This window comes from Eublepharis macularius, chromosome 4 (assembly GCF_028583425.1).
Source record: "Eublepharis macularius isolate TG4126 chromosome 4, MPM_Emac_v1.0, whole genome shotgun sequence".
Taxonomy (NCBI): Eukaryota; Metazoa; Chordata; class Lepidosauria; order Squamata; family Eublepharidae; genus Eublepharis; species Eublepharis macularius.
This window is the reverse complement of record NC_072793.1, coordinates 172025655-172050305: the sequence shown is the minus strand read 5'-3', so window position 1 is coordinate 172050305 and position 24651 is coordinate 172025655. Positions and strand designations below refer to the sequence as shown.

At 46.6% G+C, this 24651-nt stretch overlaps 1 protein-coding gene across 1 annotated transcript; it reads right to left on the bottom strand.

Annotated features, from left to right (window-relative positions):
• Nucleotides 1-1757: 1757 nt before the first annotated feature.
• Nucleotides 1758-22668, bottom strand: LOC129327839 (zinc finger protein 420-like). The gene is made up of 9 exons (XM_054976591.1): nucleotides 21674-22668; nucleotides 21219-21505; nucleotides 20870-20975; nucleotides 15216-15461; nucleotides 12153-12240; nucleotides 11594-11720; nucleotides 5216-5302; nucleotides 2970-3981; nucleotides 1758-2885 (listed from the first exon to the last, which is right to left on the bottom strand). The coding sequence occupies exons 1-9, from the start codon at nucleotides 22666-22668 to the stop codon at nucleotides 2162-2164; spliced, it is 3672 nt and encodes a 1223-aa protein (XP_054832566.1). The 3' UTR covers nucleotides 1758-2161.
• Between the last annotated feature and the right edge of the window lie 1983 nt (nucleotides 22669-24651).

The window sequence follows — 24651 nt, the reverse complement described above, 5'->3', positions numbered from 1 at the left end:
CTGGAACCTATTCAAGCATTATGTCCACCAGTTGAAAAATCTGATCATTTGTAATATGCCTGCCCTCAATCAGTTGAATAAGGCTACTAGTATCCTTAATATATGAAGTCATTGCAGCCACAAATGGTTGTAGAAAACTGTCGATGTATCTGGCAATTGGTTTGAGCACGGAATTACTGCCAGAAATAAGTCTTCCCGGAGGCGGGGAGACCTATTTGTGTATTTTAGGTAAGCAGTAAAAAGCCCGGTACTCTCGGCATAGAATTAATCGATGCCTTATGTGTGGCTTCAGAAATATCTCCAATTAACAAACCCTCATCAACTACTATCTCAATTAGGGCTTCTATTCTCTTAGTAGGATCCTCAGGGATAGGTGAATAATTAACCCTGTCACTCAATTGCCTGTGGACTTCATTTAGATTCATCTCAGTGTCCATAACAACAATGCCACCTCCCTTATCCACTTGTTTTATAGTAATACTTGCATCCTGATCTAGATCCTTAATTAATTCACGGTCCCTTTTACTTAAATTATACCAAACCTTCCTTTTATTATAGTTTCTTTCTAGTTTGGAAATGTCTTTATTAACCATGATCTCAAATGTATCAACTCAAGGGTCACTAATATTAGGAACAAAATTAGATGTATACTGTATTCTTTGATCTCTCTCAGGACGTGGTGGATGATCCCCAAAGAAAACTTTCAATTTAATTTGGCATAGGAGTTTGAATAAATCAATTCTCGTCTGAATAGATAGTATAAGGGAGTGGGCATATAACTCACACCTTTATGCAAGACTGTCAGTTCTTCATTACTCAGCTGGTGGGAGGACAAGTTAAATATTATTTCTTCATTTTCCCACAGAAGGGAGGATACCCCCCACCCCTGCCTCTGCCTAAAAAAGATAAGAGATAACTACAATATTACTTACTAATTTAAGTGGATACTTACCGTTGCCACTCAGGGACTCCTCCAGGACTACTCCAGGAATCTTCGTACCTCTATATAAGAGACTGGTTACTTGATACCTTGTGTAATTGACATGATGAAATCTTTAATGGCCGTTTGCCTTTATGTAGCTGGAATGTTATTCTTGTAGTCATTGATTTGTACTGGAATTTTGTATGAGACTGTATCTATCTATCTATCTATCTATCTATCTATCTATCTATCTATCTATCTATCTATCTATCTATCTATCTATCTATCTATCTATTTAAATATTTATTGTACTTGAGCACTTTAAACAAAAATCTATAATTCAAAGAATATCATATGGTCTATTAGTCCCTTAGGTGTGGTTATCCACTATAGGTTTGGTATTAGAAGTGGAGCAGGTGGCAATGCCCACCGCCTGCCTTAACCCAGCTAGTATTAGGAACAGAGCAGGTAGCAATGCCCGCCCCTCCTTCACTCGGACTGGATCAGGACAGGAGCAGGTGGCAATGTTCACCCTCCACCTTTACTGGCTGACATTATAAGCGAAGCATGAGGCAATGCCCACCCCCACTTCAACCCACCAGAATCAGGCACGGCTCTGGCGGCAATGTCCTCCCCCCTTCACCCAACTGGAATCAGGCACAGAGCCTTCACACAGGTAGGGTCAGGAGTAGAGGAGGTGGCAATGCCCACCCCCCTTTACCCAGCCTGTATCAGGCATGGAGTAGGTGGCAGTTCCTACCCCACCCCCACCTTTAACAGCCGCAATCAGGAGCAGAGCAGGTGGCAATGCGCCCCCCCCCCCACTCAGCCGGGATCAGTCATGGAGGAACAGGCAATGTCCGTCTGCCTACCCTACTCCTTCTAGAGCCCGTTGTATTTTTTTTCCCACAGCAGGCTTTGTTGCTAGTTTCAGATAATTTCATTTCCTTTAAAATAATTTCTGTTCAGTTGATGCATCTTTAGTCTTTTGAGAAATGATTTGGAAGTCAGTTCTCATTAATAAAATGATGACGTAACATAAACAGTACATAGAATTCTTGCACTGAAAGTATGTCCAGGTATGTTATTTCTCAGATGCAAATTCTGTAATGGGAAACAAGCTGTTTGTTCAGTCCAAAGCATTTCCCACATTCCTTTATAAAGAACCGTCAAAGGGGATATTGTGATGTTTCCTAAGGCTTACTCAGCAAGTACAGCTCTTTTCCACATTCAAGCCATTTACATGGATTTCTCCTTTGTGTGAAGCTTTTCATGATAAGTAAGGCTTCTGCTCTGTTTGAAGCTCTTTCCACACTCAGGACACTTATACGGTTTCTCACCAGAGTGAACTTTTTCATGTTCATGAAGACGTCCACTATGAAGGAAACATTTTTGACACTCCAAACACTGATAAGGTTTCTCTCCTGTATGAGTTCTTTGATGAGTTGTAAGGCTTGAACTCACACGAAAGCTCTTCCCACATTCAAAGCATTTATACGGCTTCGCCCCTGTGTGAATTCTTCGGTGTTGACTAAGGTGTGAGGCCTGCCTGAAGCTCTTTCCGCACTCCAGGCATTTATACGGCTTCTCACCTGTATGAGTCCTTTCATGTGCCTTTAAGCTGGTGGTGTGTCTGAAGGCCCTTCCACATTCTGAGCACTTGTGTGGCTTCTCTTCTCTGTGTATTTTCTGATGATTAGTTAGGCCACCAACCACCTTGAAGCTCTTTCCACACTTTGAGCATTTATATGGTTTCTCCTCTGTGTGCAATTTTCTATGTACATTAAGTCTAGAGCTGTTGCTGAAACCTTTTCCACACTCTGTGCATTTGTATGGTTTCTCCCCAGTGTGAGTACTTTGATGTGAGGTCAAGTGTGAGCTATAACGGAAACATTTCCCACATTCCAAGCACTTATATGGTTTCTCCCCTGTGTGGATTCTTTGATGGGAAGATAGAGCTGTGCTCCATCGGAAGCTCTTCCCACACACTGGGCATTTATATGCTTTTTCCCCAGTGTGGGTTTTTGTATGAGAAGTAAGGCCACACCTGTGTGTGAAACGCTTTCCACACTCCAAGCATTTATATGGTTTCTCTCCTGTGTGAAGTCTTTGATGTGAAATGAGGCTTCCACCACTAGTGAAACTTTTCCCACATTCCAGGCACTTATATGGCTTTAGTCCTCTGTGAGTTTGTTGATGTACACTGAGCTGTGAACTCAAGCGGAAGGTCTTTGAGCAATCCAAGCATTTATATGGCTTTTCGCCTGTGTGGATTCTCAGATGCTTAACAAATGTTGATTTGTCAGAAAAACTCCAGGGGCAGTCTGAGCAATGGTACGGTCTCTCCCCTGTATGGATTCTTCTATGTAAAGTCAGTGACGTGCTGCATCTGAAGTTCTTTTCGCATTCTGTGCATTTATATGGTTTTTCCCCAGTGTGGGTTCTTGGATGTGAAGTACGTTGCTTTTCCTGGCTGAAGCACTTTCCATGTTCCTCACTTTTATATGGTTTCTCAGTTGAGTGAATGGATTGATGCTTGGCAAGCTTTCCTCTATTACTGGCATGCTTTTCAGATTCCAAAGATTTACGTGGTTTCTCCCTTCTGTGAACTTCCTGGTGCCTATTAAGTCTCAACTTATCAGAAAAACTGTTGCTACAGCCTGAGCACTTATATCGCTTCTCTGCAGTGTGGGATCTTTGATGTGCCTTAAAACTGAGTCTGCTAGCAAAGTTCTTTCCACATTCCCAGCACTTGAAGGCTTTCTCTCTTGTTTGGAATTTGCAAGGTAGATTAAGGATGGGTTTCAACTGGAACGTTTTCTCGGCCAAAGGGCTCTTATTCCCTCTCTTTCTTTCACGATGTTCTTCCTGGATCAAAATTTCATGGATTTCATCCCTCTCTGCAGCAATGGATTTATCCCTCCTGGCATGAGCTTCACTACCCTTCTTCCCTCTTAATCCTTCTTGACTCCCAACAGCCTCTTCCTCTGCTCCATGTGTGGTTGTTCCCAGAGACACCCCAGAAAGCTCCCTGAAATATTCCACATCATCCCAATCACCTGCCGGAATAGAAAGAGAGGGAGACAGAGAGACATCATTAGGAGTACAGCTGAGGAAAGATTGATAGAATAACCTCTTTTATGGAGTGAATATAAATGTGGTCCCTCCGTTTGTTTCAATCTCCTTTCTGAACTGACAAATGAAGACAGGCCCAAATGCCAGGGTAGGGAAAAACAGCAGCTGGACTGGGGAAAGTCCAGTACAGAATGACGAGAAGACCAGAGTTAAAAGAGCAGATGGGCAGTTGCAAAAGTGAGGCCTGGCCCAAGCTCAACATGGTGGAAGTTTGCTGCAAGAGCCAATGCCATACAGGAGCCATCAGTGGGGTTGGTTCTTTGCCAGTGAACACCAAAGAGCCGGGTCAATTTCACCTGCATCCTCTAGAGTGTAGAGTCTATGATCCCCTGGACTGTAGAGTCTTCCAAATATGGTGTAGTATCCCAGAATGTCACATTCTCTTTTAGCATCAACTTTACTGGACTACAGTCTTCTTCCTCAGATGGAGTGGGGCGGGAACCTGTAACAAACTCCTGCTCATTTTTGTTCCCAGAGACTAACAAACAGTCCTCTCCGGATAGCCCATCATACTCCCTTTCCACTAGATTATCTTTCTAGTATTAAGGAGATGCTCTCTGACTAGTCTTCATTGTGACCCTGGTGTTTTTCCCTGGCAATGGTGTTCAATGGTTTCCCCATTCATGTTGCAGCACAGTAGCAAGGGGTCTTCCACTTGGCGGGTTCCCCATACCTTTCCTGCCCCAGTCTCCATGGCAGCTATTTCCTTCCCTCCTTGCACTTCATAGAGGGCTTTTTAAAAGACACTTTTGGGTCTTCAGAGTAAAGTCATATTTTAACATAGACCCATTCAGCTGAAAAATCTCTGCCTCTCTCTTTTCCCATTCAGGCAGAGAAGAAAGAATCCTGAATACCCGATCCCTGTTCCAGCAAAAGTTGGAATTTCTAGAAAGGAGAAACAATTCAGGACAAGATTGAAACAGACCCAAAGTCATGATCAACAGAGCAGGAAAAATGTGAGCCTTTCACCTCTCAGAGCACATGGAAGCTCTTGTGATTTAAAGGAACTCTGAGGAAGGACATACCGCAAGGGGCTGAAATAGACACGAAGTCTCAGCCTAAGAGGGTCAGATCTATTCTGGGTGATAGTAAATTCAATGAGGAAACCCCTCCGTTCCCAGGAAAGGAAGGGGCCCAACCCACACCTCGAGCACCTACCTGCCAATCTCTCCTCTTCCTCAGAATCTGAGCCAAATGGGTCTTCGCCTTCTTCCAGGCAAGAGACATAGTCAGGTTTGGCAAATCCTTTAGAGGAAACAAATAGTCCGATTACTCTTAATTACCAAGTACTGAGGCATTCCAAAGAAACCCAGTTCTTGCCCCATTTCTCAGAAGGGCAGAGGAAGGAAGGGAGAGTTTTTAATCCTGACTGACAAATCTGTAGCCATAAACAGTCCTGGGACCATGGCTTCATGAGTAGAGAAGGACCTGGATTTTTAGCTGCCTGTGGATGACTCTCCCTGGAGGAAATCTTCTTCTCACACCTATCCAGAGCCCAGCAGCCAAGCGAGCTTTCTGTCAGATACATCAAGTCTCAGACAAAAAGACTCTCCTCTTAAATTTCGAACATATAACAATTTTATACTAAGATGTAAATGTGCAAAAGTGCAATCAATCATAAATATACAAAATATTATTCCAATTACATATACCACAGTCAGTCCTTTCTAGAGTTAATGCACAGATATTGTTACTAGTACCAATTTTTCAAAAATACAAGGCAACCAGAATCCACATTCTTAAATAAACAGTTACATAACCAGTAAAACTGGAAATGAATACAAAACCAAATGTACCAGTACACCAGTCTATACGACAGTATAGTCATTACCGGTGCCAATATGTTTCTACAGCAGTTCAGAAAAGGAGCTTCTTCTTATCAGTAACTTGAAACGGAGTAGTACTAAATCTGCTCGGATGGACATTGCCCTCGTGGCTACCAGATGGAAATGGAATGCTTTGTGAAACTTTGAAGTGGTTCAAGATTGCAGAGTCTCCCCCGAGGAAGCAGCTACTGCGAAACCTTTGAAGATGGCCTTTGGTCGGGCAGATTTACTACCTCCGAGCAGATTTATTAACGTTAACTCTAGAAAGGACTGACTGTGATATATGTAATTGGAATAATATTTTGTATATTTATGATTGATTGCACTTTTGCACATTTACATCTTAGTATAAAATTGTTGTTATATGTTTGAAATTTAAGAGGAGTCTTTTTGTCTGGGACCTTACGTTTTCTCCTTTGAGTGCCTCCTATTGCTTACCTGTACAGATGCATCAGGTCTGCCACCTCTCTCCCTTCTCAGATGATGTGATCATGCTATCCATGCTCTGGTCACCTCATGGTTTGATTACTGTAATGTGCTGTACACTAGACTGCCCTTGAAGACATCCTGGAAACTTGAGTTGGATCAGAAGGCAGCAGCCAAATTATTTTAAAGCCACTTTATTGGCTGCCAGGTTGTTTCTGATTTCATTTAACCTTTCAATCTCTCCCTTCCCTAAAACTCACATCTCTGAAGGACTGTCTCTTCCCCGACATCCTTATGCACCAATTATGGTCCTCTAGATGTCAGCTTGTTGTTTCCCCAATTAAGGTGAACCAGCTTTTAGGAATGGCTCCCATCTCATGGAATGAATGTCCTCAGGCAGTGATTAGCACACTGTCCCGACGTTTTTAGGAGATCCTTTAAGGCCAAAAGATTTTAATAGCCTTTACTATGCAGGTATTTGAGGGTGGGCGGGTTAATGGGGTTTTATTATTTATTAAATAAAAACATTTATATGCTCCCTCTTCAGAGACTTGCTTAAAAAAGCTCACAAAATAAGACAAAAATCCTACTATATAAAAAGCAAGCTGTGTTGCTGACAACTCACTTTTTATCCTCACGCAAGCAATGCCTCTGGCCCCGAGGCTGCTGCCTCTCCTCAGCACCCTCCTGCTCTGGCCTCCAGACCTCTACAAAGTGCCTGCTTGCTGCCAAGAGGGGACCTGCCAAATCGGTTTGCTGGAGCCTGTTGTATTTTTTCATGCCTCATTCTGAAATACAAGCAGGCATGGGGGGGGGGATGTAACACGCCCACTCCAAGCAAAGCTATACCTGCTGGGTATTATTGGCACATAGCATTTAAGAGGCAGAGGAGCTCTGACGGGGGAGGAGTAGCACGGCCAGGACTCAGGCACCAGTGGTGTCCGGAGCCCAGAAAAACATGTGTGAATGGACCCTCCAGAGGGCTTCGAGGCTAGTGACTCCAATTGAAAGGGAGGAAGCAGCTCAGCCATGTTGGAATCCCCTCTGCAGCCATGGTGCCCAAGCATGCACTTTGAAGCACACTGTCCCTTTGACCCAATGTTTAATTTGCACAATGGCCATGAGGCTGCGGTTCCCCAGTAAAGTGCCTACATGCTCAGAGCAGCCTGATTGCACAGCCAGCCTGGCTTGCCTCCCCTCCAGCCCAGGGGTGCTTCTGTCCTATCCAGGATTTGGGTGGTCTCTGGCTAGGCAACAAGGCTTTGTCTGAGAGAGACCCCCCACCCCCAACTGCAGAGAAGACCCCCAAGGGCCCCAAGAGGGGGGAAGAACTGGGAGATGAAGGGGGATAGCTCTCTGGCATGGAAGAAGAGCTTTAAACCGAGCCTGTAGAGAAGGATGCTGGGGACAGGTGCTGCTGCTTGGCCATCTCTAGCGCCTGCCGTTCTCTGGGCAACCCACATATCTGGGCCATTTTAAAAGGGGTTATATCAAGAAGGGGAGCCATATTAGTCTGTCTGTAGCTGTATAAAAGAGCAGGAGTTCAGTCTACTTTTAAAAAGGGGGAATGGGCCCAGGCCACCCACCCCCCATGATGATTTGGGTGCAAACACAGGAGTGCTTACTGAACCAAAGGCTGCTTCCAGTTTCTGCCCTCCCAGAGGTAAGTCTTTACTGCTTTTTGGCCCCTGGGAGCAGCTGGGGGGGAGCACAAAGGAAAAGGCAATCCACCCAAGAAGAGACAAAAGCAGAGAGAGATTTTTAAAGAGATTTTCATATAGACTTTTCCAGAAATTTTGAGTACCACCAGGAGGGGGGCCCACCATATCAGTTTACTAGAGCCTGTTGTATTTTTTCACAAAATGGGCTTGGTTGCTAGTAAGATATTACTATATAACTGAGTAAGCGTGTTTCAGACGACTCACTTTATACCCTGGCGCACCACCAGAGGGCGCTGCTGCAGAGGAAAGCCCAGACAACTCACCATATCGCTCCAGAAAACATACCATGGTGGGAAGCCCAGGCCGGGAACAGGAGCAGAGCAGGTGGCAATGCCCACCCCATCTTAACCCAACTGATATTAGGAGTGGAGCAGGTGGCAATGCCTGCCCACCCTTCAGCCAGCTGGTATTAGGAGTGGACCAGGTGTCAATGCCCACTGCCACCTTAACCTTAAGCTGGTATTAGTAGCAGAGCAGGTGGCAATTCCCACCCCCCCCACCTTAACCCAGCGGGAATTAAGAACGGAGCAGGTGGCAATGCCTGCCCCTCGCCTTAAACCAGCTGGTATTAGGAGTGGAGCAGGCGGCAATGCCTGCCCCCTGCATTAACCCAGCTGATATTAGGAGTGGAAGGCAGAAACCACAAGTGAAAGCTAGAAAATGTCAATGTACCCAATAGTACAAAAATCAAAATTCTAATGTACAATCAATCAATATCACAACCACATCAAAAATGTATGAACCATTAGTCATTAGTATGAACCATTAGTATGAGCCATTAGTCATTAGTATGAGCCATTATAACTAATGGTTCATACATTTTGTGATGTGGTTGTGATACTGATTGATTGTACATTAGAATTTTGATTTTTGTACTATTGGGTACATTGACTATTTTCTAGATTCCACTTGCAGTTTCCGCCTTTTGACTTTGTATTTACATGGAAGTACCTCTTTGTTTTGTTTTGTGTAACAAGATATTAGGAGCGGAGCAGGTGGCAATACCCACTCCCCCTTCAGCCAGCTGGGATCAGGAGCAAAGTAGGTGGTAATGCCCACTCTCTGGCTTAACCTAGCTGTTATTAGGAGCAGAGCAGGTGGCAATGCCAGCCCCCCACCTTAACCCAGCTGACATTAGGAGCGCAGCAGGTGGCAATGCCCTCCCCCCTTCACCCAGCTGGAATCAGGAGCAGAGCAGGCGGTTATGCCGACTCTCCACCTTAGCCCAGCCTGTATTAGGAGCGGAGGAGGTGGCAATGCCCACCTCCCACCTTAACACAGTCAGTAATAGGAGTGGAGCAGGTCGCAATGCCTACCCCCACCTTAACCCAGCTGGTATTAGGAGAGGAGAAGGTGTCAATACCACCTCCCACCTTAACACAACCAGTAATAGGAGCGGAGCAGGTGGCAATGCCCACCCCCACCTTAACCCAGCTAGTATTAGGAGTGGAGCAGGTGGCCGTGCCCACCCCCACCTTAACCCCGTTGGTATTAGGAGCGGAGTAGGTGGCAAGGTCCACCCCCACCTTATCACAACTGGCAGGTGGCATTACCTGGTCGTTTAAGTCAGCTGGGATCAGGAGTGGAACCGGTGGCAATGCCTGACCCTGCCTTAACCCATCTGGTATTAGGAGCGTAACAGATGTCAAGGCCCACCCCCACCTTAACCAAGCTGGTATTAGGAGCGCAGCAGGTGGCAATGCCCTCCCCCTTCACCCAGCTGGAATCAGGAGCAGGGCAGGTGGTTATGCCCACTCTCCACCTTAATCCAGCCGGTATTAGGAGTGGAGAAGGTGGCAATGCCCACCTCCCACCTGAACACAGCCAGTAATAGGAGTGGAGCACGTGGCAATGCCCACCCCCACGTTAACCCAGCTGGTATTAGGAGTGGAGCAGGTGGCCATGCCTACCCTCCACCTTAACCCAGCTGGTATTAGGAGTGTATCAGGTGGCAATGCCCATCCCCTGCCTTAACACAGAGGATATTAGGAATGTAACAGGTAGCAATGCCCACCCCCCTCAACCCAGCTGGCATTAGGAGCAGAGTAGGTGGCAATACCCGTTCCTTTATGTCAGCTGGGATCAGGAGTGGAACAGGTGGCAATGCCTGACTCTGCCTTAACCCATCTGGTATTAGAAGCGTAGCAGATGGCAATGCCCACCCCCACCTTAACCCAGCTGGTATTAGGAGCGAAGCAGGTGCCAATGCCCACCCCCCTTCACCCAGCTGGGATCTGGAGCGGAGCAGGTGGCTAGGCCTACTCTCCGCCTTAACCTCACTGGTATTAGGAGCGGAGCAGGGGGCATGCCCACCCCCCTTTATCCAACTGGGATCAGGAGCAGAGCAGATGGCAATGCCTGCCCCCTTCACCCAGCTGGGATCAGGAGTGGAGCAGGTGCCATTGCCCACCAAGCACCTTCACTTGGGTGGGATCAGGCACAGAGCTGGATGCAATTCTCGTCTTCCCTTCACCCAGCCGGGATAAGAAGTGATGCAGGTGGCAATCCCCGCCCCCTTCAGCCTACTGGAATAAGGCACTGAGCAGGCAGCAATGCCCACCCCATCTTCTCTCTGTTGGAATCAGGCGCCAAGGAGGCAGCAATCTCCGTCCCCCCTTCAACCTGCCGGAATCAGGAGCAGAGAAGGTGGCAATGCTCGCACCCCCTTCACCCAGCTAGGATCAGGCTTGGAGAGCGGGCAGGCAGGCATTCCCTCCTCCTCCATCCCTGGTCCTGGCTTGGAGCAGGCAGCAATGCCTGCCCGCCTTGCACATAGCAATGCCCACTGCCCACCTTCACCTGTCGGGATCAGGCAAGGAGCAGGAAGTAATGCCCACTTCTCCCTTCACCCAGCAGGGAAGAAGCAGCAATGCCTACTCCTCTTCCTCCAGCTAGGATCAGGCTTGGAGCAGGCAGCAATGCCTGCCCCCCTTTACCCAGCCGTAATCAGGCACAGAGCAGAAGGCAACGCCCATTTTCCCTTCACCCAGCTGGGATCAGGAGCGGAGAAGGTGGCTATGCCTGCCCCCCTTTACCCAACCTCTATCAGGCATGCAGTAGGTAGCAAAGCCCATCCCCCCTTCAGTTGCTGAGATCAGATGTGGAGCAAGTGGCAATGTCAGTGACGGAGGAGGAGGGAATGCCTGCCTGCCCGCTCTCCCCTTTCTAGAGCCCATTGTATTTTTCCCACAACAGGCTTTGTTTCTAGTAATAAAATAATTACAATTCATAACCATTAAAAACCCAGAAATATGCAAATATATATGACCCCCCCCCTTTTCTGGCATCTGCAGCTTCTCTATGCTTGGTCCTCCCTCTTTTGGAACACAAGTTACCAGAAAAACATAGAGCTAGAAGGGACACCAAAAGTCATCAAGTGTAGCCCCCTGTACAATGTAGGAAATTCACAGCTATCTCCCCCTCCCCCTCCCCCAGGGACCCCTGCTCCATGCCCAGAAGTAAAAAAAATCTCCAGGACATCTGGCCAACGTTGCAACTCCACAGCCTTAAAGTGCTAAACAGTAAAGTGGCCATCTTTCAACAGAAGGCAAAGGGATGCTTACTCAGAAAGGTCACGTTCTCATAGTTCTCCAGCATCACTTCCCTGTACAGAGCTCTTTGGTCCAGATTCAGCGAAGCCCATTCCTCCGGTGTGAAATGAACAGCTACGTCCTCAAAGGAAACCAGGCACTGAAACAGAAACAAAAAATCTGTCAGTCAAATAATCCCCCCAAGACATACACATGACATGAAGGTGGGGTGATTTTTTTCCCCACCAGGGATCAAAAGCTTCATGTAAAGGGATCAGTGGATTTCACAGCCTTCCCAGTAGGCACCTAAGAGAGTTTGTGACGGCAGAATCAGCCCCCCTTCCCCACCTCTCATTGCAGCAAAAGAGCAGGATGTGTGTCCACTGGCACCTTAGAGACCACCAGATCTTCCGAGTGTAAGCTTTCGGGAGTCACAGCTCTCTTTCATCTGAAGAAGGGAGCTCTGACTCTCGAAAGCTTCCACTTGGAAAATCTTGTGCTACTACAGACCAATACGGTTACCCACCTAAACCATCCCAGCAAAAGACACCCCGAGCTGCCCCCTGCCCCCCTCCAAATGATCCCCCCTTACCTGATCTGGCTGCATGGTGGCTGTTGCCATTCCTCCAACAAAGACAGAGGGCCTAGATTGGGACAAGGGACACCGTTCTTTCTTCAGCCTGTGGGTGAGAAGGAAATAAAGGGGAGGTGAGTTTAACGTGGCCCATCTTTTTGCATTAATAATTATGGAGTTTTGAGATCCAGTTCCAAACCAGAGTCCTGGATGAGCCCTGGGGACTCCTTGAACCTTGCAGAGAAAAAGAGGATTCGTGCAGGGAGGGAACCAGGCACAGCCACCAAATGCTCTGTTTATTTGCCCTGTGACAATATGGAACACAGTTAACAAACCACATCCGCTGCACGAAGGGAAACTTGGAGCTCACATCTCTGCAACTGAACCTAGGCCTCCTCGGCTCAGCAAGAGAGAAATTCAGCAAAGCAACATATAACATCAAGAATCCCAGCACACCCTGTCAGAAGGTTGGGGCTGAGCATTAAAGCCAGTGGCAGGAGCAATGGAGGAAAGAGAAGGAGCCGGGCTAGGAATCTTTCGACAAGACTGCTCAACAGAGAAGGGGAGACGCAAGAGAAAAACAGACCAGAAAAAGCATCCTGTTCACACCCTAAAGATCTTCCCCAGGAGTCTTCCACTGGCCAGAACCAGCCCTCCCCTCCAGCCCCCAAAGCTCCTTCTTTGGGAGATGGTCTGGTCAATTACTGGCAATAGAGCTGCCGGAAAGCAGGCTAAAATTTACTGTTTTCTCAATGCCTGGCTTGGGTTCTTATGTCTGCTTCTTGCAGGGATGGCACAGACAGGTAGAGGAACAGCTCTTCCATTGCCCGTGGGGGGAGGCAAAGGAAGCATAAAATAGATCCAAGCCTGAATGCAACACTTCATGCATCTGATGAAGCAGCCGCTAGTCCACCAGATACCCCAGGTGTGTTACTTTTATTTATTTATTTTATTACGTTTGTGGCCTGATTTCCCCACAAAGGGGCTCAGTGCAGATAACAACAATAAACAATTTACATATAGAGATAAAATAACAATAAACAGATAAGTAAGGAGTCCAGTAGCACCTTTAAGACTAACAATGTTAATGTAGCATAAGCTTTCGAGAGCCACAGTTCTCTTCATCAGATGCATGGAGGGTATGAAGAAACTGGCTGGATATATATAGGTGGTGAGGGAAGGGGGGAGCAGATACAAACTAGCTTGTTTCTGATAATGAAATCAGTTACTTCTGATAATGAGACAACCATTCATAGTCTCTATTCAATCCAAGTCTGACTAGGTCAAATTTACATATGAATTCCAATTTAGCAGGTTCCCATTGGATTTTGTTTTTGAAAGGATTCTGTTGAACTAAGATGACCTTTAAGTCCTTGATGGAGTGTCCTGGTAGATTGAAGTGTTCTCCCACTGGTTTCTGGATGTTGCCATTTTTAATGTCAGATTTGTGTCCATTTATTCTTTTGTGCAGAGGTTGTCTGGTTTGTCCAGTGTACAGAGAAGATGGACACTGTTGGCACAGGAGGGCATATATCACATTGGAGGATGAGCAGCTGTAGGAGCCAGAGATAGTGTAGTCGATGCCATTGGGTCCCGTAATTGTATTCCCTGGGTGGATATGAGGGCAGAGCTGGCATCTGGGTCTGTTGCAGGGTCTGCTACCTGTATTGGTGACTCAGTCAGCTGGTTCGTGGTTGTTAGTGAGAAGTTGTTTAAAGTTGGGGGGCTGTCTGTAGACAAGGAGAGGTCTTCCACTCAGGGCTTGTGAGACAGAGGCATTGTTTTCCAGGATGGACTATAGATCGCTCATGATATGTTGGATGGGTTTGAGCTGGGAACTATAGGTGACAACCAGTGGTGTTCTGTTATTAGCTCCTTTGGGTTTGTCCTGGAGCAGGTTGTTTCTGGGTACTAGTTTGGCCCTGTTGATTTGTTTCCTCACCTCATTTGGTGGGTACTGTAGCCCCAAAAATCCTTGTTGTAAATCTCTTAAGCGAGAGTCCTGATCAAGAGCATTGGAGCAGATACGATTGTAACATAAAGCTTGGCTGTAGACAATTGACCAAGTGGTATGTTTAGGGTTGTAGCTAGTGGCATGTAGATATGAGTATCAGTCGGTGGGTTTCCGGTATAAGGTGGTATCTGACCATTATGTAGTTGTACAGTGGTGTCCAGGAAGTGTACCTGTTGTGTAGAGTGGTCCAGAATCAGGCTGATAGTAGGGTGAAAGTTGTTGAAGTCCTGATGAAATCTCTCAAGGGCTTCCTTCCCATGGGTCTAAATTAAGGTCTTAGGACCTTAATAAACAAATGAAAACCTTCTACTGGAATAAACCGTGTTTGCCTTTGATTTGCCCCCGACTACTGTTTGAGGTTGCTGCAGCTGACTAACCGCCCCACCCCACCCCACCCCAATTCAAAGGTATGGCAAAGGAAGGAGGCTCGATTCCATCCCAGAGAAAGGGGGCACCCTGACAGGGGATTCTGCCCCCATGCCAGTTCGGCCTCCCCTTCCAAGTTCAGCCTGGGGGAGCGCAATGGTCTCCCAGGGCCAAGCCAACCGCTTTAACGGAACGGCCATTCAGACAGCGAGAGACCCGACTGAGACATACCCGGCTTTGTACCCGTGGTAACTTCTGGGGCTGAGTCAGCAAAGCCTTCGCCCTGCTGCCGGTCCTTCGGGGTGACCTGCCCGCTCCCTTCTGCGGACGGGCCGCCCCCAGCACACCTTGCGGGCCTCCCTCGGGGGCAGAGAAGGGGCGCATCCTGCAGCTACGGCCAAGCGCAGAGCAGAGCCGGCCCAGGTCCCTCCGGGAGCCTCGGCGGGGGCGCTGCGCCAGAAGGCAGCGCGAACATTGCTCGTCCTTTCCCCGCACACAGGCGCGCCGCGATTTCATTCGCGGCCGTCGCCGGAGGCTGCGCCTGTCGCCCCGGGAGTCGCGCTTCGCCTTCCGCCCTGCCTTCGCGGCAAGGGGCCGGCTCTGACCCGGAAAGGCCCCGCCACCCGCGCCCGGCCCCGCCTGCCCCCCGCCCGTCCCCGGCCCCTCCGGCGGCCCGCAGCCCCCTTCCCCGCCTGCCTCACCGGCGCTTTCTTCCCGCGAAGCCTCCGCCTCCAGCCCGAGGAAGGGCAGGCAGGGAAGCCGCCGCTTCCCCCGCAAGACTCTCCACGCGGAGCCTCCCGGTGCGCCTCCGCCGGGTCGCTGGTCGGTCCTGCCCGGGGAGGAGGCGGTTCCCCCGCCGCGTCCCGCTTGCTTTTGTTCCCAGCAGCTGGAGCGCGCAGAAGGCTTTGTGGAAAGCCTCGCAGCCGTAAGCCTGGCCCCGCCCTTTGCTAGCCAGATGGACAGCGGGACAAAGGGATTTAACCCCCCCCCCCCGCAGTACTGCTTTGCTCCTCTGCGGATGGACACCCTCCCCACCCCCAATCCCCTGGGATGGAGCCACCTTGGAGTGTTACTCAGAGGTAACCAGGCAGCTGCACTGATTCCCCAGCAAGCCCCCTCCACCGCCCTGCATCCAACTAGTCACAGACTGTGTGGAGCAGGACTTGGCTTCCCTTCTCCCCTGCAATTCATCCAGCCCCCCACCCAGTGTCCTTCCTGGGGGGCCTTCAGGAGCACTTCCTCGTCGAATGATCACCTTGCATAATGTTATTTTCTTACAGGGGAGCAGCTGAAATTTTTAAGCCCCTGTAAATCGAATCGCTTGCCTAAAAGTGAGTCTTGCCTGTTTTAGATCCAGAGGAGTTGGCCAGTGTTAGTCTGTAGTAGCAAAATAGTCGAGAGTCCAGTAGCACCTTTAAGACTAACCGACTTTACTGTAGCATAAGCTTTTGAGAACCACAGTTCTCTTCGTCAGATGCATCTGATGAAGAGGTATAGTAAAGTTGGTTAGTCTTAAAGGTGCTACTGAACTCGTAACTGTTTTGCCTGTTCTATGCTCTGTGCCCTCTTACCTACGTTCATACTATTGCTCTCTGTTAGAATGTGCAAGGTAGATAAAGATAGTGGGAAAAGAGGGTGTTTTGAACCAGCAATAGACATGGCTACAAGGAAACCTTGGGTATTATATAATCCAGTCTTCTCAGCCTACAATTCTACCCCTCTGGTTTTCCAAAAGATAGCAAGAGATGCCAAAGAAAAGTGTTATCATTCCTTTGTATGACCTGTCAGCTTTTAAGATTTAATGTTGTTCCTTAGAGCTAGTTCCTTAGAAAACTTAATGATTCAAGCTTGTTTGATTTCTGGTAGATTATTCTGTTCTTGTAAACAATTTATTTTCTAAGTTAGGTATGCACGGTGACTAAATTTGTTTAAAGTGCATGAGATGCTTTTATTAGCAGTTATTACTTGCCTTGATTATTTTAGAGGCAGAGCTCTTGGATGGCAACTCTCCAAATTGGAGCTTAGTGGGAGAATTTTCCTAAAACATAGCCTTTCCTCAATTCCCTAAACATTGGTTGTTGTGGGCTTTCCGGGCTGTATTCCCGTGGTCTTGGCATTGTAGTTCCTGACGTTTCGCCAGCAGCTATGACTGGCATCTTCAGAGGTGTAGATGCCAGTCACAGCTGCTGGCAAAACATCAGGAACTACAATGCCAAGACCACAACAATACAGCCTGGAAAATCCACAACAACCATCGTTCTCTGGCCGTGAAAGCCTTCGACAGAATAAATTGTGCTAGTCTTTGGACTTGCCCCCCAGACTGCTGTTTGAGTTTGCTGCAGCTGACTAAGTACCCCCCCCCCCCGATTCAGGTATATCAAAGGAAGGGGGTTTGATTCCATCCCTGGAGAGAGAAGGCAGGAGATTTTGCCCCAATGCCAATTTGGGCTCTGTTAAAGGATGGGGTTTTTTGGCTAACTCCTCTGGATCTGTTATCAGTTTATACCTCTTTTTGTGAAGCAGTCGTTGGGAAAAGGGTATCTTTTTTCACTTCCTTGTCAGCATTCTGATAATGATGGTAGGCCCTATGTAGAGCATTTTTAGCCGCAATGCACCTTTGATTGAATCGTGGTTTGGGTAAGTTAAAAGGTTTAACACATTTATCCGAAGAGTGGAAAAGAAAATGATATAAATTTTGAATGAGCTTTTCATACACATCTACAGGATCTTGAACCAACATCGAACTCCCTGGTAATCGGCAGGAATTCAGTAAGCTTCCAAATTCAGGAGTTCTTTCAAACACTGTGCTAACTTGGGGGACCATCTTACTCTACAGCCAAACCTTGCCACAGGATGCCCAGTGATGGAATATCTAGAAATCAGACAGATGTCCTCAGAATCTAAATGGAACCGCAACATTTCTTGAAATTTCTCAGTCAGAGGAGCTAGAATTCTATGACTCAGAGTCAGGGCTTTTTTTCAGGGGGAACACGGGGGAACGGAGTTCTGGAACCTCTTGAAAATGATCACATGGCTGGTGCCCCCACCCCCTGATCTCCCCCTGAGCTCAGCGGCACAGAGGGCCATTTAAACTCCCCTCTGTCTGGAGATCAGGGGGCGGGACCACCAGCCATGTGGCCATTTTCTTCGAGGGCAACCCACTGAGTTCCGCCACCTCTTTTCCCAGAAAAAAAGCCCTGCTGAGTCAATTGTACTTGACTTAGATCCTGCCATAAAAGTGAATTCATCAGAGAAATCATTTTCAACAGACCCATTTAAAATAAAGCGTCTTAACCTAAAGGCAAACTTAAAAGAGACAAGCCCCGTGTAGTTTGCTTGTTGATCTTTGACCACTCTCTCTTGGCTCAGATTCCCCAAAGATTCCCCTGCAACACTTAACTGCAACTTGAATTTGGCTGTCAAAAAAGTATCATCTGGGCTCAATCGGGCATTCAGGTCACCACCTAGAAGTAACACGGCCTTGGGATACTCCAGCATTAAGGCCCTTACATAGTTTTCTAGGGACAACCAATTTTCCTCTACCTCAGTTTTCCTACTTGAGCGAGGTAGATATTTACAATAATTAAATTTCTTCCTCCCCAGGATAGACTCACAGCCATTGCTAATTGCCTCAAAGGAGGTTTTGCAAAACATCTTACTTTTAGGGAAGTCGCTTGATTTTTCAGTTAAGAAATGCTTTTTCACAGTGGTGCTGACAAATATAAGTAAGAATGTGTTGTGCATTTTGAAATGCCCTCTTCTGCCTGTTTTTGTTTATTATGGTCTTTACCATGTCAGAGCCACGTGAAAATTATATATATGATAGAAAATGAATCGTCGTTGAGAGGTAGATAGAGACTTCATGGAGATAATTTATTTCAACAGCATTTAAGTCCATGAGGCAGTTATTTGTAGTATACTCACGAGATGTGACTAATGCGATTTTTCAAAATTGTCTCCTGTGGTCTGATAGCTCTGCTATAGATCCTGTATCAAGGCATCATGTAGCTAAAGTTATTAAAAAATAAATTAAATCTCAAGCTGCTCAGGAGTGGGACGCTTGGATAGGATTTTTGGAAGGAGGGTAGGGGTGGCGCAACACAGTAAAGAATGATGCCCTGAACCAAAGTCTTTCTCAATAATTGGGAGAGGGAGCAGCAGCGGCATGAGGGTTCGTATATGTCCCAAAAGTCAGATGCTTGGGTGGCCCTCAGAAGGGCAGTGGCGGGGCATCCCTAGTTTTGCAGGTGTTGTTGAGGTAAATGGTATGTTTGTGTGTGTGTGTGTGAGAGAGAGAGGGTGTGTGTGATCATGTAAGGTGTTAAACGCTGTTTTTTTACCTCTGAGCAACTCTCCTCAAATCTCTTGACACACACGGTAACCTCGTCAGCTTGAGTTCCCCTTGGGACTACTAGCAGAGTCTGCCTGAAGTCTCCAGCCAGCAGCACGGTGACTCCCCCCATAACTCTCTCATTGCCCCTGACATCTTTGAGGGTTATGCTCAGTGTCTCAAAACACCCCTTGTGTGCCATGGTACACTCATCCCAAACAATGAGCATACAGTTCTGCAGCACTTGGGCCATGTTGCTTTGTTTTGAGATGCTGAACAGGGATGTTTCTTCATGGATGAGGTTAAGAGGCAGCTTGAAGGCAGTGAAGGATCATATGCCTTGACTTTCCATGGAAATGAGTGCCTCTCTACTCGTCTTCCAGGATTGCCTTGCTCATAGAGAAACTCTGCCACTCTGTGCACCTTGTGGTGATCTTGCTGGTACTTGGCCACTGCTTCTCGGTACACCGCAAGAGTACGATGTGCATATTTCTTTGCTGCATCTCTAAGTTGCTTCCTCCTTTTAGTGTTGGTGTTATCTTGCACGACGTCTATCAGGAGGCTTCTTGGGGGCAGTAAGAGGTGATGGGTGTGAGAGGTGTGAGGTGGAGTTGGACTGAGAGAGGGGTGGTGTGGTGGGCACTTTGGCAGGTTCATGTGAGAGGTACACGTTGAAACGGCCTCTAGAAAGGTTGTGCACCATCTCCCCATGAACATTTAAAAACTTAGTTGCCATACTAACTTTTATATAAAATCCCTATTTAGAAGTCTTGTACTGTCTTTCTTCAACTGTCTGCAGTTTCCTTTACCTGATTTTTAACTCAGAACACAGAGTTCCACAGGTTACCAATCAAGGAGACAGGGGTGTGAGCAGGCAGGAGCCTATCAGCCACACAGGAGAGCCAGGCCCCACAGGGAGACTGGCAAACCTAGTAGGAGAAGACTGGGAGGTGCATTTTACCTCAGGACACATTCAATGACTCCCAAGAGCAACTGCATACTCTTTAGAATGTTGAGGTGAGGACCACTCAGGCCTTGAAAGGCTAGCCCAATCAGGAAGAGTGGACAAGCTGGCAGTTGGCGAAGGGAGGTGGTGGCAAGCAGGCAGTAGCCTGTTAGCCACACAGGGAAGCTGTATCCCTATGGGAAAACACATTTTACCCCTTTTTACCCCCTTAGGGTGCAAAATTCTTAAAATCCCTTCTTAGTTGGTGTTTACATCATGAAAGGAATGTTCTTCCCAAATTTCATGTTTTGTAGGTCCAGGGGTTTGAGCTGGGTGTTGATGAGTCAGTCAAGACACCTGTCTTTATATATATAGATATAGATAGACAGATAGACAGATAGATTACAAAATTGAGAATCAAATTCCAAATATTAAAAACTAGGCATTAAAATTTAGTAAATACTGATGTTATCCAAAGGGGAAGAAATTTTTTAAAAAGGAGAGTTTGTTCATTAAAGAGGCAATTGGTTCATCAGAGTAACTAATAATCCCCAAATTCTTATCTATCATGATGAACCAAAGACAAATTCCCCAAATGCAAACAGCAAGGACAAAAATGTCTTTGGGTTCCTTTTATAGACTAATGTAATTGCAGACACTTTCATTTCTTCAATATAGTTTCTGTTCAGTTGATGTACCTTTATTCTTTTGAGAAATGATTTGGAAGTCAGTTCTCATTGATAACATGATGATGGTATGACTTCAACAGTATTTAGCATTCTTGCCCTGATGCGATGGTGGGGCTCGAATTACCACTGAAATCCCTCCCGTGCTCCAGGTATGTTGTTATTTCTCAAAAGCAAATTCTCTGATGGGAAACAAGCTGTTCCTTCGGTCCAAAGCATTTCCCACACCCCATGTCTTTATAAAGAACGCTCAATGTGGATACTATGAAGTTTCTTAAGGCTTATTCTGCAAGTACAATTCTTTTCCTCATTCCATGCCTTTATAAAGAACCCTCAAAGTTTCCTAAGGCTTACTCTGCGAGTACAGATCTTTTCTTCATTCAAGTCATTTACATGGATTTCTCCCTTGCGTGAATCCTTTCATGATAAGTAACGCTTCTGCTTTGTTTGAATCTCTTTCCACACACAGGACACTTATATGGTTTCTCCCCAGTGTGAACTTTTTCATGTTCACGAAGACGTCCACGATGAAGGAAACTTTTTTGACACACCAAGCACTGATAAGGCCTCTCTCCTTTATGAATTCTTTGATGAGTTGTAAGGGTTGAACTCACACGAAAGCTCTTTCCACATTCAAAGCATTTATACGGCTTTGCCCCTGTGTGAATTCTTCGGTGTTGACTAAGGTGTGAGGCCTGCCTGAAGCTCTTTCCACACTCCAGGCATTTGTATGGCTTCTCACCTGTGTGAGTCCTTTCATGTGCCTTTAAGCTGGTGGTGTGTCTAAAGGTTCTTCCACACTCTGAGCACTTGTACGGCTTCTCTTCTCTATGTATTTTCTGATGATTAGTTAGGCGCCCACCCACCTTGAAGCTCTTTCCACACTTTGAGCATTTATATGGTTTCTCCCCAGCATGCAATTTTCGATGTAAATTGAGGTGTGAGCTCTGCCTGAAGAACTTTCCACACTCAGTGCATTTATATGGTTTCTCCCCAGTGTGAGTACGTTGATGTGAGGTCAGGTGTGAGCTATCCCGGAAACATTTCCCACATTCCAAGCATTTGTACGGTTTCTCTCCTGTGTGGATTCTTTGATGGGAAACTAGAGCTGTGCGCCATCGGAAACTCTTCTCACACACTGGGCATTTATATGTTTTTTCCCATGTGTGTGTTCTTTGATGAGAAGTAAGGCCACACCTGTGTCTGAAACTCTTTCCACACTCCAAGCACTTATATGGTTTTTCGCCTGTGTGAATTCTTTGGTGTGAAATTAGGCTTCCACTACTATTGAAACTTTTCCCACATTCTAGGCACTTATATGGCTTTGTCCCTCTGTGGATTTGTTGATGTACATGGAGGTGTGAACTCAAACGGAAGGTCTTTGGGCAATCCAAGCATTTATATGGTTTTTCCCCTGTGTGGATTCTCAGATGCCTAATAAATGTTGATTTGGCAGAAAAATTCCAGGGGCAGTCTGAGCATTGGTATGGTCTCTCCCCTGTATGGATTCTTCTATGTAAAGTCAGTGATGTGCTGCATTTGAAGCTCTTTTCGCATTCTGTGCATTTATATGATTTTTCCTCAATGTGGGTTCTGGGATGTGAAGTAAGTTGCATTTTCTGACTGAAGTGCTTTCCATGTTCCCCACTTTTATATGGTTTCTTGGTTGAGCGAATGTATTGATGTTTGGCAAGCTTTCCTCTATTACTGGTATGCTTTTCGGATTCCATAGATTTACGTGGTTTCTCCCTGCTGTGAACTTCCTGGTCCCTAATAAAACTCAACTCATCAGAAAAACTGTTGCTACTGCATGAGCATTTATACAACTTCTCTGCAGTGTGGGATCTTAGATGTGCTTTAGAATTGAGACTGCTAGCAAAGTTCTTTCCACATTCCCAGCACTTGAAGGCTTTCTCTCTTGTTTGGAATTTGCAAGGTGGATTCATGGGTTTGAACTGGAACGTTTTCTCAGCCAAAGGGCTCTTATTTCCTCTCTTTCTTTCACAATGCTCTTCCTGGATTGACATTTCATGGATCTCACCACTCTGTGCACCAATGGATTTTTCCCTCCTGGTATGGGCTTTGCTACCCTTCTTCCCCCTTAATCCTTCTTGACTCCCAATGGCCTCTTCCTCTGCTCCATGTGTGGTTGTTCCCAGAGACACCCCAGAAAGCTCCCTGAAATATTCCATATCATCCCAATCACCTGCTGGAATAGAAAGAGAGGGAGAGAGAGAGAGATGGTTAGGAGTGCAGTTGAAGAATGACTGATAGAATAACCTCTTCTACAGAGTTAATATAAATGTGGTCCTTCAGTCTGTTTCAATCTCCTTTCTGAACTGAGAAATGAAGACAGGCCCGAATGCCAGAGTAGGGGAAAAGAACAGCTGGACTGAGGAAAGCGCACTGGAAAATGACGAGAAGACCGGAGTTAAAAGGGCAGATGGGCAGTTACAAAAGTGTGGCCTGGCCAAAGATCAATATGGTGGAAGTTTGCTGCAAGAGCCAATGCCATACAGGAGCATCAGTGGGGTTCTTTGCTAGTGAACACCAAAGAGCCAGGTCAATTTCACCTACATCCTCTTGAGCATGGAATCTTCCAAATAAGCAGCTTCCCGTTGGATTTCCAGTGGGACAACACTTCAATCTACCAGGACATTCCATCAAAGACTTAAAGGTCACCGTAGTTCAACAGAAACCTTTCAAAAACAAAATCCAATGGGAAGCTGCTGAATTGGAATTCACATGTAAATTTGACTCAGGCTGGGACTGAATAGGGACTATGAATGGTTATCTCATTATCAGAAGTAACTGATTTCCTTAACAGAAGCAAACTGATCTCCATATCAGAAGCAGCTGTTTGCATCTACTCCTTCCTCCCCTCTCCTCCTCTATATCTGACCAGTTTCTTCTTGCCCTCCATGTATCTGATGAAGAGAACTGTGATTCTCGAAAGCTTATGCTACAATAAAGTTGGTTAATCTTAAAGGTGCTACTGGACTCTTTTTGATTAAAATACTAAAGAGATCCTTGAGAGATTTCACCAGGATTTAAATCAACTTTCATCCCACCATCAACCTGATCCTGGACCACTCTACACAACAGGTACACTTCCTGGACACCACTGTACATAATGGACAGATAAATACCACCTTATACCAGAAACCCACTGACCAATACTCATATCTACATGCCTCCAGCTACCACCCAAAACATACCACTCGGTCGACTGCCTATAGCTAAGCCTTATGTTACAATCATATCTGCTCCAATGCTTTTGATTGAGACTCTCATTTAAGATATTTATAACAAGAATTTTGAGGCTACAGTATCTGCCAAATGAGGTGAGGAAACAAATCAACAAGGCCAGACTAGTACCCAGAAACAGCTTGCTCCAGGACAAACCAAAAAGAACCAACCACAGAACACCACTGGTGTTCCTATAGTTCCCAGCTCATACCTATCCAACATATCATCAGCGATCTATAGTCCATCCTGGAAAACGATGCCTCTCTCTCACAAGCCCTGGGTGGAAGGACCTCTCCTTGCCTACAGACAGCCCCCCCCAACCTTAAATGACTTCTCACTAACAACTATGAATTGGTTAACAGAGTCACCAACACAGGTACCAGGCCCTGCAACAGACCCAGATGCCAGCTCTGCCCCTATATCTACCCAGGGAATACAATTACAGGACCCAATGGTGTCAGCTACACTATCTCTGGCTCTAACAGCTGCTCATCCTCCAATGTGATATATGCCCTCATGTGTCAACAATGTCCATCTTCTCTGTACATTGGACAAACCAGACAACCTCTGCACAAAAGAATAAAAGGATACAAATCTGACATCAAAAATGGCAATATGCAGAAACCAGTGGGAGAACACTTCGATCTACCTCTGTTACCTAGCAGCCCCCCCCGCCCCCCGCCTGAGACCAACCACAAACTGTCTTCCTTTGAGTTCTACACTAAGGGACTGCCTTGCATGTGTGCCTCTAATACACTTGTCAGTTTCATATCTGATGCTGCCACAGACTGTCAGTTTCCTAGACAAATACATTTAGGACCCTCGCGTGGCACTGCCCTGCCCAAGCTTATATCTGGACTCTCCTGTGTGATGCTGCCCTGTTGCCAACCACGGACGGTGTCTGAAACGCTGCTCCCTTGCCTGCC

Bases quoted from the DNA above. Each gene is read 5' to 3' on its own strand.
- LOC129327839 (XM_054976591.1), bottom strand. From the start codon at position 22,668: ATGGAATATTTCAGGGAGCTTTCTGGGGTGTCTCTGGGAACAACCACA. The intron at 21,506-21,673 runs GTGTGGCCTTAC...TTTCCGGGATAG, and splicing joins GGAAAGAGTTTCAGACACAG to CTCACACCTGACCTCACATC. The intron at 12,241-15,215 runs GTGAGGCAGGCG...TCTCACCCACAG, and splicing joins TTCGCGGGAAGAAAGCGCCG to GCTGAAGAAAGAACGGTGTC.